The sequence below is a fragment of the Scomber scombrus genome, chromosome 3 (assembly GCF_963691925.1).
Source record: "Scomber scombrus chromosome 3, fScoSco1.1, whole genome shotgun sequence".
Taxonomy (NCBI): domain Eukaryota; kingdom Metazoa; phylum Chordata; class Actinopteri; order Scombriformes; family Scombridae; genus Scomber; species Scomber scombrus.
The window spans coordinates 34593919-34609854 of NC_084972.1; the positions used below are offsets into that span (position 1 = coordinate 34593919).

General features: G+C 44.1%; 1 protein-coding gene across 1 annotated transcript; it reads left to right on the forward strand.

The window, feature by feature from the left end:
- Positions 1 to 2398: 2398 nt before the first annotated feature.
- LOC133976692 (V-set domain-containing T-cell activation inhibitor 1-like) lies at positions 2399 to 13379 on the forward strand. Its single transcript, XM_062414933.1, has 3 exons — positions 2399 to 2579; positions 12361 to 12687; positions 13363 to 13379. Exons 1-3 carry the CDS (start codon positions 2495 to 2497, stop codon positions 13377 to 13379), a joined length of 429 nt encoding a protein of 142 aa, XP_062270917.1. The 5' UTR covers positions 2399 to 2494.
- The last annotated feature ends 2557 nt before the right edge of the window (positions 13380 to 15936 follow it).

Consider the following 15936-nt stretch of genomic DNA (forward strand, 5'->3'; position numbering starts at 1 on the left):
CCAATATGAATAACAAGTCATTCAGTCATTCTTAAGTTGTGGTTATCTGAAGGAAATTACATTAAAAGAATAAATATTATTAGTTCAATTGGTTTGAATAAACAAAGAAATAATGACAATAACAACTCTGCTGCTGTAAACAATTCAGCATGCTATGCTCCAAATGTTCACAAGAGGTCTCTCTCGACCACAATTAAAGATCGACAGCCCAAATGGTATACAGTCATCAATAGCAGCATGAAAATAAAATATAAGGAACCCTTTTACACAACAACTAGTCATATCAAATTAATTATGACAAATCTATGCAAAATTACATTCAAAATAAAGAATATAAGTGCTGCTAATAAACTAGTGGCCAAGGAAATAACAGATCCAACCCTGGCTAGATTCACTGTGGGTAAAAACCTGGTAAAGCAAAGGGAAAAGACAGACGAGGAAGAGGGAGGAAGAGTTGTAACGAAGATAGATGATTTGGCTGTGATAGTTATGTTTGTTATCAATAATAATAACATGTTATTTGTATTTTTGAATTATAGTATATTAAGATATGTGACTTTTAAAATGTCACAGATCAATCATGTATCTTTGTAATTTAGTTAATTTAATTTGCATCGTTGTTGGCTCATTCATGAGTTAAGTGTTGTATAAGTTCCGCCACCAGATGGTGCTGTAGAGTCAGAAACGAGTTGTGAAAGTGTCAAGAGAAGAAGAACACTCATTCAGCGTTTTACACAGTATGAGAGTAATAGCTGAGAAGGTTTAGTTTCTGTTGATAAAGTCCAGGTGCATCAAATCAATCAATCAGTGAATCAGTCAGTCAGGACTGCTCTGTGGTGCGTTCAGGGGCCTGGCTCTGGGTTTCTTTAACAGGTTGAAAGTGTAAAATAAAATACTCAGAAGGTGTTTTGACGTTTAACGCTTTATTTTTAAGGATGTGCGCTGGTGTCGTTTTGCTGCTTCCGGATAAAACCGAAATATTTCGGGTCCGTTCAGTCAGCAGTCGGAAGGTTTTGATCAGTAACGTTAAAGTGACTTTGAATATCCAGCCGTCATCGATAACTATGGAGCTTCTTCTTCTGGTGTTTTTCTGTCTCCTGACTGGCTCTGAAGTAACGTTTGGTGCTGAAAACGGTAAGAAAACTATTTATTTATACTGATGATCAAACTGAATTATAAAGATATGGAGTTTTTATCTCGTAATTTTGACTTCCTCATCTTTACAGAGTTTTCAACTAGTGAAAAGTACTGGTTAAAATATAATCTTTAAATCATAACTCTGCTGAGTGATTTGAAGTCATTTTGAGACAGAAAACATTTTCAGTCCCAAATGTCTTTATTGCATACATTAGCCAGACATAAATCATGTTTTACTACAGTCTATTTAACAAAGATATCAGACATAACAAACACACAAACATAAAAAATAACATTATTGACTGTAATCACATTAATATCATGCCTGATTACACAATAAACAGCAAACACGGTTATGGCCGCAAATTCTATTAAAATAAACCTAATTGTCTCTCACATAAATACCATCACTGTTATCTCAGACATACAGTTAGTTAGTGTATTTGTTGGTAATGTCTGTTTGATCCAGATGAAAACAGCTGTAGAGGCTTTAACAGGCTGCGCGCGCTCACGTGGACAGAAATCACTTTTTGGGAGAGTAGGAACGTGCAGGGCGGGGTCTGTTTCCTGCTGTTATTTCTGAGAAACTGCATATCAAACATGTGTGATCACATCATCATCTATTGTGTAACTTTATGCTGATATTTCTCATCAGATATAAAATCAAAGAAATTAGTTTGACGTTGTTTGCTCTCACTTCCTCCTTTCACGTGCGCTCAGAACTTCATCTTTCAAATGTCAAATTCAAAGATGTTAATAGCTGTGACTCAGAGAAGGATGTGCAAGGATGTTATTATTTATTAATGGGTGTGTTGTTTTCCTCAGGTTGTGATAAAACACTAGAATAATATAATAATGTGAAAAATAAGAATCAGAGAAAACTAAAAAGAAAAGATAAAACATAAATAGATGTAAAAAAGTGAAATATGAACAAGTGTAAGTATGATATGTGCAGGACAGGGCAAAGGATTTGTTGAAGAAAATGTGCCAGATGACAAGTGACAAGAAAAGTTTCTTGTTATAACATAAATTGATATGTTGCTATGACAACAAACTTCCATATGTCTGTCTTAACCTGATTATTATGCATGTAAACATACTGATTAATATGTGTTTTTGTTTTCCAGAGCCAGTGGAAGAAGGAAGGTACGCCATTTTACCCTGTTCACCCAACACAGAGGACATTACTAACAAGAAGTTTGAGTGGAAGAAAGATGGTCGTCAGGTGTTCCTGTATGATGACGGCGATCATTCCAATATCGTCAATACAGGTCAAGATCAGCAGTTCAAAGGACGAGTCTCACATTTTTCAAATAAACTGAAGTCAGGCAACGCCTCCATAATCATCAGAAATACGATGGTGGCTGACAGTGGAGACTACACCTGTGAACTGACAAATCTTAATTTAAGTCAAACGTTCCACTTTCAGCTTCGTGTTCTTGGTGAGTACTTTGATAACACACTTATTTAGTGATGTGACTGGTTTAAGAGTCCCAGATGGACTCAAGTCAAATAGTCAGAAACACATCTGGCAGGGCCTCGTACCCACAGCGCTGCAACCATGTATGGAGTGATTCCCTCTTTATCAAACATGCTGGATATTTGTGACACATTGAAGATTGTGATACATTTTGTCACTTTCCAAAACCTGTTAAATACGTCCAGCTTCATGCAGTGATTGTTCAGGTGTGTGGAGAATCAGTTTAATTGTTCCTGACTAGCTGTAGCTCACATTTCAGTTGTTCAGTGTTTCATACAAAATAAATATGAAGTACAAAAACACCCAGCAGGAATTTAAAGGAGTAAAATGAGGTGAAAATTAGATTTGCATTCAATTTGAACACTTCTTCGGGGCACAGATCATTGATTGTTCTCTGCAGACTCATCACTGATGTACATGAAGTAAAACACTTGAGTCCCTCTGTGGAAGCAGAGCTTTTCCTTCCTGATGGAGGTGCAAAGTTAGTCAATCATCAGTGTCTCTTTATGAAAACATGTTTGTGGTGCTCAGGAGCTGATTAAATAAACCTCTTATGTATCAAATTTGATGCTGAATTTACATGTTTGTTAACAACCTGATCCTGAGGAAAGGAACAAGAACTCCACTCAGAGAGATTTAAAGCTTGAAAACATTAAAATAATTATTAATAAATTATAAACATTTTCATGATACAAGTAAAATAAAGGTAATGACCAAGAATACACATTCACATCCCTCCTGAGTGGAATCATTTATCCACTAGTAACATTTACATATTGGCTTTTTAATTAATAATTCAGTTTGAACCTCTTTACTCTCTTTATTATATTTGTGTTTATATGTTTACTGGAAATACTGTTTGCACTAATCTAAATATATCTACAAGCAGAGAAAAGAAGCAGAGAAAAGAACGCCTCAATATTACATTTAATTGTCCCTTTCAAAGATTATACCAAGGCTTTAATTTAAAGCAATATTGGAATAAGTGGAGTCTGGAGATAAATGATAAGCTGCAGTTGATGGTAGATTTCAGATCGGATGGTTACAGAGGTAACCGTGGTTCTATGAATGAAGGTCAACATGGGTCACTCTCTCCGAGGGTGAGCTGTTTCAGGAGACAATGTAGCAGATTAACACCTCCGCCCCGTGGGCGCAATAAGGGCTTATTAATACAGCTGTGCGATCAGCTGCCCACTCTCTTTTTCTCGACTGAGGCCCGAACTAGCCTTCTGAATGACAGTGCAAGCTGACGTGTTGACCTTCATTCATAGAACCACGGTTACCTCTGTAACCACCCTATCTATTTCATATCTGGTCAACACGCTACCATATGGGTCAACAGTATAGCAAATATGGTCAGGCAGGAGGTGTAATGAGGCAAAAAACAGTCAGGACAACCAGTTCACAGATCAGATCACATTTTAATGAAGAAAATTAATCTCCAGGTTCGTGGCACAATAGTCAAAGGCCGATGAAGGCCACCTGCTGTGAAAGAAAATACTTTCCACTGAAAAGGACAGAGGTCCCCATGACAGAACATCCTTAATAAACCAACATAACCACTGGGTGAACACCAACCCTGAAGCCATGGTCCAGCATGGCAGGGACCACAAATCTCACAGGCCTGCTTGCAGAACAGCAGAGGCTATGGATGAAGCAACATTTAGCCTGTAGAACCATGCAAAGGTCCCAGAAGAGGCCCAACCAGCCGCTGCACAAATGTCCTCCAAGGGAGCCCCCTTGAAGAGCTCCCAAGAGGTAGCCATGCCTCTGGTGGAGTGGGCCACCACCCCCCTAGGTGGAGAGACCCCAGCACTATCATAGGCCAGAGCTATGGCCTGGACAATCAAGCGGGCCAAACGCTGTTTGGATAGAGCTTGGCCCACCTTAGCACCCCCATAACGGACAAAGAGCTGATCAGTCTGTCTAACGGGGTTTGTACGGGTGATGTACACCCTCAGGGACAGGACTGGACAGACCAAGTGTAACCGGGCCACCTCCACAGATGCCTGGGGTGGAGGATGGAAGGGCTCCAGGACCAAGGGCCTTAAAACAAAAGACAGAGGGAGCACCTTAGGTAAGAAGGCTGGATTTGGCAGGAGAGAGATGGCAGAGCCCTCTTCTCCCAACCTCAAACAAGATGGATACACAGACAGGGAGTGCAGTTCAGAGACCCGCTTTGCTGAGGCCAGGGCAAGAAGAAAAAACATCTTGAGGGAAAGAAGCTCCAGCCCCAAACTGGTCAAAGGCTCGAAAACGGCTCCGACATAGCCTGCAACACCACCTGCAAATCCCATGATGGGACCATGTGGGACCATGGTGGCCTGATACACCTAGCCCCTCTCAAAAAATGGCTAATAAGGGGCTGCGAGCCCATTGTCCTACCCTCAATATGGATGTGACGGTCAGATACGGCCGCCACATAGCCCCTTAAGGTGGATTCTGTAAATCCTTTCTCCAACGGTGACTGCAAAAATAAGAGAACCGCCTGTGTCCCACAAGAGACACCCTGCCCTTCTCTGCACACCACTGGCAAAACCGTTTCCATCTGCCAGCATAAAGCACCCTGGTAGAGGGAGCTCTGGCTGCCTGCAGGGGAACCATAACAGCAGGACTCAAGCTGCTTAGCGGCTCCCATCTAGAGGCCAGACATGCAGCCTGTAAATCCCTGGATTCTGGTGCCAGAGATGTCCTTGAGCCTGTGACAGCATGTCCGGCCTGACTGGGAGGCACCATGGGGTTCCTGCCAGCAGCCTCTGTAAAGTTTCCATCCATGGTTGATGTGGCCAATCTGGGGCCACAAGCAGAACCCTGGCCTCCATCATCCCCACCCTGGCCAGAACGGCTGGTACTGAGGGGAAAGGGAGGAAATGCATACAACAGGCCCTAGGGCCACTGGCCCGCAAGAGAGTCCACCCCCAACGTTCCCGTTGGACCTGCTATGGAGTACCATAGTGGGCAATGGGTGGTCTACCGTGAGGCAAAGAGGTCCACCTGGGCCTCTCCGAAGCGAGACCAAATGGCTTCCACAATCTGCGGGTGAAGCCGCCACTCCCCTGGACAGGAGGTCTGCTGCCACGTTCACTTCCCCTGGCAAGTAGATGGCCTTCAGGGACACACCCTGAGCATGAGTCTAGAGGAGGAGCTTCTGTGCCAAGTCGTGCAGGGACCCGGACCGCAGTCGGCCCTTGTGGTTGACGTAAGCGACCACAGTTGAATTGTCGGTCCGAACCAACACATGCTTCCGCCGAATTGCAGGAAGGAAATATACTAAGGCTCGATATACTGCCTGCAGTTCTAGCAGGTTGATGTGAGCCCCTCTCCAAAAGGGACTCCACAGGCCACGGACGAGGTGGGTCTCCCATAGGGCCCCCCAGCCTGCTTCTGAGGCGTCAGTAGTTATGGGTCACCCTTGAGCACACCGGGCCCAGTGGAACTCCCTCCCTGAGGCCTAGGGCTGTGGTCCACCCCGCAAGTGCTGGAAGGCAAATTGCAGACACTGGGATAACGTTCAGGCCATCCTCGTATGGGCACACCTTGTGCCTGGCAAGCCAATGCTGCAGCGGCCGCATGTAAAGCAACTCCAGGGTCACCACCTGGGATGCCGCTGCCATGAGGCCCAACAGCCTCCGGCCACGCTTCACTGAGATGGGCTTGCCCACAGTCAACTGTGACAAGCTGTCCATCAGCACCGCTGTCCTCTTCAAGGTGAGGAGAGCTCTCATTAAGGTCGAATCCAGAACCAAACCCAGATACTCCAACCTCCTTGATTGAACAGGGCAACTCTTCTTCCTGTTCAAGGCCAGCCCCAGGTTCTTGAGGTGGTTCAACACCGTCAAGGTGTCGAGCCGGGCCTGGCGTTCCGACGGGGAGCAAACCAGCCAGGTAATTCAAAATATGAATGCCCTGGTGACGGAGAGGGGCCAGCGCTGCCTCCATGCACTTTGTGAAGGTGTGAGGAGACAAGGACAGGCCAAACGGGAGGACGGTGTACTCGTATGCGGTGAATTGAAAAAAGAAACGGAGGTACTTCCTGTGACCTCAGTGAATAGGAATGTGGAAGTACGCATCGCGCAGATCCACCGTAGTGAACCACTCTCCATGCCTTATAGCTGACAGAAGGCGTGACAGACGAAGCATACGAAAGGGCAGGCGTTTTAGGAAGCCGTTGAACCCCTTCAGGTTCAAGATAGGATAGAGGCCGCCGTCCTTTTTCGGAACCAAGAAGTAGGTTGAATAAAACCCTTGGTGCATCTCGCCACTGGGAACGGGTGTTATTGCCCCCTTCTTCAGAAGGGCCAAAACCTCTGTCACAAGGGACTGACAATCTGCCCTGTCGCTGAGGAGGATAGGAACAATGCCGGGAAATGGCGGTGGTCTGGTTCTAAACTGGAGTCTGTGTCCTGACTCCAGTGTATTTAGTAACCAAGGGCACCGAGTACACTGGCGCCAGAAAGCAATGTGCTGAGGAGTGAAGCGTGAAGCCGGAGGCTGACAACCGTCAGCTGGTGGCCAACCCCGGTCTGGTGGCCGACCCCGGTCTGGTGTCCCCACGATGAGAGTTTCCACTGTGGTCATAGCGAAATGAACGCTGGCGAGCCGGGCCGCCCTTGACTGGGAACTCCCAGGCGGCAGGCTGCGCCGCCCTGGAGGCTGTAGAGCTGACTTGAAAGGACCCACAACCCCAACGCAAGCGTGAGGCTGGCACATCCCTCACAGAGCGCATCAGTTCCCTCTCCCTACGAGACTGTTCCAAGGCTGCCTCACAGGGTGGACCAAAGACCTCTCCTGGCACCACTGGAGCTGCCAGCACAGCAATGCAATCCTGGTCGGACAGATTGGATTGTGACAGCCAGACTTGGTGGCGTGCCTGCACCATGGAGTCCATTGATTAGCCAAGGGCTTGGGCATGCGCACTGGTGACCCGCAGCAACATGTCCGCCACACGGAGTATCTCAGCCATCTCATCACTTGGGGCTGCTGAAGCCAAATCTTGCAGCAGGCCCTCCAAATAAAGTAGCAACTAAGAATTGGTGCACGCCAGCCTGGCTGCCTGGTTATCAGTGGCCCTGCAGCGCCTGTTAGGGTGATTTGCATCCCTGCCAGCCCTTGCCATAGCTCCTGCCAACATAGCAAAGGTGGCCCCAACGTGGGGGGCCGTGGCCACCCCATGTGTTTCAGCCCCTGCAATGTTAGCCGGTTGGGTCCTTGGAAGGGCTGCAGAACTAGGAGCCCCCCAAGATGACTGCAGCTCAGACATAAAATCAGGAAGGACAGGGAGCCTGACTGACCTGCATCGCTGTGAGCCCCTGCCAAACACTGAAGCAGCTGGAAGCGGAGATTGGCAGACCAGCTGTGCACGTGCTGCCGCCCTTGTAATCACAGCCCTATCAGAACGGTCCATCGGCTCAAGCTCTGAAGCCTGTGAAGAGCCATTCCCCAAATCTGAGAGCGACTGGACATCCTTCTCGGAATGGGGGTCGTGCAGATCCTCCAAACTGTCAGAGGCTGCGACAGAAAGCAAATCTGTTTCTTTATCCCAGACATCAGGAGCTGGCCTACCCATGACAGGCAGCCTCCGAACGCTTCCTCTTCCGCGTGCGCAACTTAGCCTCGTGCAACCACTTTTAAAGAAACCAAACCTGGATCCCTCTGTTATCCCTCTGTTATCTCTCTGTTAGCCAATTTCTAAATTTCCTTTTTTAAGCAAAATTTTAGAAAAAGTGGTTTCAACCCAACTTTTAAGTTTTATGTCTCAAAATGACATCTTTGAGACATTTCTGTCAGGTTTTAGAGCATTACATAGCACAGAAACAACCCTCCTCAAGGTAAATTCAATATCATGCCGCCTTGGTGACTGATCCGGTGAAAGCCTATGTGGTCGTCATCTATCGTCCACCAGGACAACTAGGCGACTTCTTCATGAGCTTGACACCCTGCTGTCATCAATTCCTGAGCATGAGTGTCCCATGCTCGTCCTCGGAGACATGAACATCCACTTGGACAGTGCCAGCTCGGTTGACTTCCTGTCTCTGGTTCACTCATTCGACCTAAGACAGGTCCCGACTCCACCGACTCACAAGGCTGGCAAAGAGCTTGATCTCATTCTTGCTCGGAGCTGCACCACGGACAACCTAAGGGTCACCCCTCTCCATCTCTCAGACCACTTCTTCATTCACTTCAATGTCCAGCTACCAGAACAACCCCCTACCTCCCCACCCATGGTTTCCATCCGCCGCAATCTCCGCAACCTGTCTCCCACCCACTTCTCCTCTGTGCTCTCCTCTTCTCTTCTGCCTCACGACACGTTCTCCTCCCTGCAGGTTAATGATGCCACTGATTCTCTATGCTCTACCCTGAGCTCATGTCTGGATAGCCTGTGTCCACTATCCACCAGACCTGCTCGATCGACCCAGTCGCACCCTTGGCTGAGTGACACCCTCTGGACAACGCGCACTGATCTCAGAGCAGCCAAGAGGAAATGGCACAAATCCAAAACAACTGAAGATCTTGCAAGCTACCAGACACTGCTGTCCTCCTTCTCCTCGAGTATCACTGCTGCAAAGAAGGCCTTCTTCAACGATAGGATCAATGGTGCCACAGACACGCGTAAGTTATTCACCACCTTCAAAGCTCTGCTTTACCCTCCACCACCTCCTCCAGCTACTAACCTCACTGCTGATTGCTTCGCCTCCATTTTTACTGACAAAGTGGCAGCCATCAGCAGCCAATTCTCTAAACAACGACCTCACAACCTGTCTTCTCCAAACCTGGGCTCATCGTTCCATGGTTTTACCCCCCTCACTGAGAATGAGGTATCTAAACTAATAACATGTAGCCGTCCTACCACCTGTCCGCTAGATCCAATCCCATCTAACCTCCTTCAAGCTATTTCACCGACTGTCACCCCGGCAGTCACACATATGATTAATTCTTCCCTCACTTCTGGCTCCTTCCCCTCTGCTTTCAAAGTGGCTAGGGTCGCACCACTGCTCAAAAAACCCTCACTTGATCCCACCTAAGTAAAAAACTATCGACCCCTCCTCTTTGCCATATACACCACCTCGCTGGGCCTAATCATCCGCTCGCATGGTTTTTCATACCACTGCTATGCGGCTGATACTCAACTCTATCTGTCTTTCCAGCCTGACGACCCCACTGTCTCAACGCGGATCTCGGATTGTCTCGCTGACATATCCACTTGGATGAAGGACTATCATCTTCAACTAAACCTGGCGAAAACTGAAATGCTGGTATTCCCGGCCAAACAAGGTATTCATCACAACATCAATATTAAAATTGACTCTCTATCTCTTGTTCCTACCAAGGCTGCTAAGAATCTAGGTGTCATTATTGATGACCAACTGACATTCTCGGACCATGTTGCCGCCGTCTCCCGGTCGTGCCGCTTCGCCCTATTCAACATCCGAAAAGTCAGGCCGTACCTGACCCAATATGCCACTCAACTGCTGGTACAAACCTTGGTGATGGCCCGTCTCGACTACTGCAATGCTCTCTTAACAGGTTTGCCGGCCTGCGCGGTGAAGCCACTGCAGATGATATAGAATGCGGCGGTGCGACTGGTGTTCAACCAGCCAAAGAGGGCACACGTCACTCCGCTGCTTATCGAGCTCCACTTGTTACCTGTAGCTGCTCGCATCAAGTTCAAGATTCTTATGCTTGCCTACAGAGTGATTGTTGGGAATGCTCCCACCTAATATGTTACCCCCCGGATGCTGCGTTCAAATGAACATCGCCTGGCTCTGCCGGCCGTACAACTACGGCAATCCAAGATATTCTCATTTGCAGTTCCAAGTTGGTGGAACGAGCTGCCGAAAACCACCAGAGCAGGGGCCTCCCTCTCTGTCTTTAAGAAGCACTTGAAAACCCAGCTCTTCAGAGAGTACCTCCTCTCTAAACTTACAATTACTTAGCACTCTTAACTTACAACTACTTAGCACTACTTAGCCGTATTTATTTATTGTCACACTAATGTCTGTGTTGCAATGTAACTTGAATGTTATTCTCCCTTGTAAGTCGCTTCGGATAAAAGCGTCTGCTAAATGACTAAATGTAAATGTAAATGTAACCAACAACATTCTTTTAACAATGGACAGGGGATAGAGCACAGTTTTAATTGATCATCTTAAAACTTGGGTGGGCATCAAGGACACTGCACTGATTGGTTTTACTCTTACCTTTTAGAAAGAACCTTTGCGGTCACTACCGGTAACTACACCTCCTCCACATCCCACATTAGCTGTGGTGTACCGCAAGGTTCCATTTTAGGTCCAATTTTATTTTCTATCTATATGCTCTCACTTGGCCAAATCATCCAACGACACAACGTTTCTTTCCATTGCTACGCAGATGACACACAGCTATACCTTCCCCTGAGATCTGGTGACCCAAGAAGCCTAGCTGCTGCTGTAGACTGTCTCCATGATGTCAACTGTTGGATGGCACAACATTTCCTTCAACTTAACAACTCCAAAACAGAAATAATACTGTTCAATCCCCCAAATACAAAAAATCCCATCAGTCTTGATCCCCTGTCTGCGAACATCAAGCCCACTGCCAGAAATCTTGGAGTCCTGTTTGACCCAGAATTATGTTTCATTCCTCATATCACAAAAACTGTCCAGTCTAGTCGAGTAGTTATCTAACTATATATATTTAGTACCAGTCAAAAGTTTGGACACACTTTTTTCTTTATTTTCACAGTTTTTTACATGAATATAAAAGAGGAAATAAATGTTTTAGCCCTTCATGCTGGTCAGTTCCACACCAGTCCCAACCAGACAGAAACCAGTATGAGTGTGCTGGTGATGGACTGAGGCTCTGCTGAGGTCTAATGCTGCCTGTGTCCTGCTGATAAGCTGCAGTCCCACTAACCTCTGGCAGGTCTGTGTGCCTCAGCAAATCAGGACTCAGAGCTCTAATGAGACAGCAGTTTAGTCTAAAGTGTCCTCTGATAAAACCAGTGAAATCTTTACCACTATAATGAAGCCATACTATGTTACTGGGATAGAGTTCACAGGGAGCCTTTTCTACAGTATCTATAATGATCCGTCATAGCTAGAAACAGGTGGGGGCGTGGTCCTCATGGTGGAGCAGCTGTGTCTTCTGTATCAAACATGCTTTATATTTGTGGACAGTGATATTTCTGCAGTATAGTAGATGAACTCTGGGTGTGCTCGCTGTCTGAGTGGAGTTCAGAGCTTCGTCCTTACTGTCTTTTTATTTAGCTCGTAGTAATCAGGATGAATTCTGGGAAATGAAGTTTGACTTTGTTTAGTTCAGTTTTCCTCTTCTCTTTCTTTCTCTCACTCATTTGTTCAACCAGGTGTAATATTTATTAGTGTGTTGGATGTGCTGACAGAGATAGTCTGATGACTTAGTCACTGCTGAAGATCATCATCATTTAGTTAAATGTTATTATTTATGAATGGGTGTGGTGTTCTCCTCAGGTTGTGATGAAACACTAGAATAATATAACAATGTAAAAAATAAGAATCAGAGAAAACTAAATGTAAGAGACAGTTAAAACATAAATAGATGTAAAAAAAAAAAGTGAAATATGAACAAGTGTAAGTATGATATGTGCAGGACAGAGCAAAGGATTTGTTTCTTGTTATAACATAAGTTGATATATTGCCATGACAACAGACTTCCATATGTCTGTCTTAACCTGATTATTCTGCATGTAAACATACTGATTAATATGTGTTTTTGTCTTCCAGAGAAAAAAGTTATCAAAGTGGACGAAGGAAGAGACGTCACTTTACCCTGTTCACTCAGCAGCAGACAGGACATTACCCCAGAGATGTTTGAGTGGAAGAAAGATGGTCGTCAGGTGTTCCTGTATGATGCCGGCGATCATTCTGATAACGTTAATACAGGTCAAGATCAGCAGTTCAGAGGACGAGTCGAACATTTTCCAGATAAACTGAAGTCAGGCGACGCCTCCATAACCATCAGAAATACGAATGTGGCTGACACTGGAGACTACACCTGTGAATTTCCATATCTTCAACCAAAACAAATGTTCCACATGAAGTTTGTTCTTGGTGAGTACTTTGATAAAACACTTATTTAGTGATGTGACTGGTTTAAGAGTCCCAGATGGACTCAAGTCAAATAGTCAGAAACACATCTGGCAGGGCCTCGTCCCCACAGCGCTGCAACCATGTATGGAGTGATTCCCTCTTTATCAAACATGCTGGATATTTGTGACACATTGCAGATTGTGTCACTGTGTCTGAAACATTTTGTCACTTTCCAAAACGTTTGGCTTCACAGGTCTGAATATCATTTAAAAAACTGTAAATCTGTAATAAGGATGTGCATGAGCCCATTTTATCATGGTCAGTGAACCAGTCAATGGTCAGAGTGAATAAATGAATATTCACTCAATGCCCACATTCACAAGAGCTGAATAGATAATGCTTCAAAAAATACTTTCAATATTCATAACAAACAAAAAGCTTTAACTGCACCAATTTCAATTTATTTAAATTATAATCAGCCTTCATTTCTTTACAGAAACACATTAATTAAAAGTAAAATTCTTCCAGGCTTACAGACCTTTAATCCCTGCAAATGATTATTAGGTTATTAGGTTTTAATGACTCATCCCTAATCATGAAAATACCTGAAGACGATAAAAAAATGTTCCTGATCTACTCAACATTTTATAATATTATTGTGACAGTTAATCTGTTTTTTTTGTGCTAAACTTGCAGAATTTCAGCTGATCTGAGTGTTAGTCAGTGTCTCAAACCTGAATATGAGATCTGAGGATCATGACACAGTTTAATATTATTTTAATGTATTGATCAAACAGATTTCTGAAGCATTGGATCAGTTGTGTTAAAAATGGTTCACTGTTCATTTAATACAGTTAAAATAGCGACATCTGCAGAGCAGCTGTTGGTGTTGTATTTGCATGAATGGATCAAATCTGACTGTGATGAAACAGAATATATAAATATAAAACATAGTACAAAAAGTAAGGACATTTGTGTTTGGTAGATTATTTCTTTGTAGTAACAATGCTTCTTGGCAATAAATCTTATACGGTTGGAAAGCCTGTTTATTTCCCTTTTAAATGGAGCCACATTTGTAAGGAACATGCATTTGTGGGATGAGCAGCAGAGCTGAAATATGTGAAAAATGTGTCAAGGAAATATATAGTGTATAATCTGAATGACACATAAGATAAAATAGATTTTATTAATTCAGATGGTAAAACACAAACTACCTTGTAGTTTTAAGTGAAATATAATAATGCTCTCCTTCCTCTGTGAGAAGATAAAATCTCCAGTTAAATGTTTGATCAGCTGCTGTCGGCTACTAAAGAAGAACTACGACACATTTGATGGTCAGTTTTTCATTCTGGCAGCTTGAGACTGTTGATCAAATGTTTCTCACTGACACAATGAAACTGTGATAACACAAAGGCTCAGACATGCTGCACAAGAAGCTATGATTCACATTTTGGAACAGTTTTTATATTTAGTGGAACAGAAAATACTGTCTACATCTCAGACAACACATGACACGATTTCATTTTCATTTTTGTGGTTCAAGAAACTTCAGAAATTGAAGGTTTGTCCAAACGTGTTGACTGTATGTGTCTCTGTCATGATATGAGTCAGAAATAGTGTTTGCAGTGGTGAGAAGTTACCAAATATTTAGTTTGATCAAACATTCCTGAGATGTGTAGTTAAGGCTGATGTGCTTTTCTATTTCACTGTTTCTCTGTTTTTCCTCCTCTGAAATATGATCATATACAAGCAGAGACAGGCTGAACAAAAACATCCCAGTATTACAGCTCATGTCTAATCCTCTAACTGTTCTTTACAACTTATTCTGTTATACTTTGTTCACAGATACATCTCCACAGCCATGTGTCAGGAGACTTAAACAAACAAAGGATGGGATGCAGCTGCAGTGTGAAGTTCGAGGAGCTTCTCCAAAACCTGAATTACACTGGCAGGACGGAGCTGGAAACGTCCTTCTTGCTGAAAAACCACAAGAGTCAGAAAGAGGAATACGCTACGACATCATCCTCCAAACTATTGTGACCAAGACCGGCATCTATTGCTGTGTTGCTACACAGGAGGAAATCGACCATCGGGCTCATGCTGACATACATGTGCATATCTCTGGTGAGATTCTTCCTGATTATATTTTAATATTGAAATGATTTTAATAGTTAACATGTTTTTAGTTGTGAATAAATGTCAGTGTGCTCAGACTGAACACAAAGTGAATGAACTCAAAGAAACATTTTAAACTGAGTGAAAACTCAAATATAAAAATCTCTAAATATTAATCAGATGAACATGTGTAAAAGAATCTGGAAACATTGACTCATAAACTGAATGTAAATGAGGTAAAGTGTATTAGTGTTGCAGAGCCTCATGCTGTATAACAGCAGACTGTATGGCTCTGCTCTCATTGTGCTTCAGTAGCTGTAGAGTCGACCCACCAGCCAGAAGCATCTGTTGCTTTAAATCTTCACATTACTGGACAGTAGTTGTGTAAGTCTGTGTTAGTGAGCTAGTGCTACTTAATGTCTCAGTCTGCTCAGTGAAACATAAAGTTTATCAGTAGTAGCCATGACAACAACTATCATAAAGTGAAGATGTGCTCCCAAGAGTGAATCCAGAGTCCATCACAGACTTGTACTTGTGAGCCTCGGCTCAGGATGTAGAAAACCTGGACTATGGACAGATTTCCACACATGTGCAGATCTCAGGTACGGCAGGAGTGTAGCAAAAGTCAGCTGTAAAAAGCCTAAAGTGGAGTGACAGGACAGTGATTGAAACATCCTTCCTACTGAGGATCAACACGTGTCAGAAACAGCAGGATGCTACAACAACATGAGCCTCCTCACTACTGTGACCAAAAGCAACCTCTGAGCTGTGGAGCCCAGCAGGAGGAAACTGCTCAGAAGATGGATGCTAATATCACTGTGGCTGCTGAGAGTCATCTCACTGCTGTTTGAATCTGTCAATCATTGGAGATTTTAGGAGCATGCACACCTTTAGTTGTTCTCTTTGTGTAGGTTATGATGTCTGAACATGATGGACACTTTGATTCTGACTGTTACTTTACCTTTTTATCTGTTTCAGGGCTCACAGCTGGGCAGATTGCTCTTATAGTTATCATTGTTGTTGGTGTTGTTGGTCTTGTTTTTGCTGTGTACATACGGAGGTGTCACATCATAAGCCTTTTTATTAAAGGTGAGTTTAACTAATATTTTGTATCCATGTAATCATAATGAGCAGACAACAGATTCTTTAGAAATG

What these genes read in the sequence shown, in the direction of transcription:
- LOC133976692 (XM_062414933.1), top strand. Translation starts at nt 2,495, where the DNA reads ATGGTGGCTGACAGTGGAGACTACACCTGTGAACTGACAAATCTTAAT. An exon ending in CTTTCAGCTTCGTGTTCTTG is followed by an intron (nt 2,580 to 12,360) that starts GTGAGTACTTTG and finishes TTTGTCTTCCAG; the next exon opens with AGAAAAAAGTTATCAAAGTG.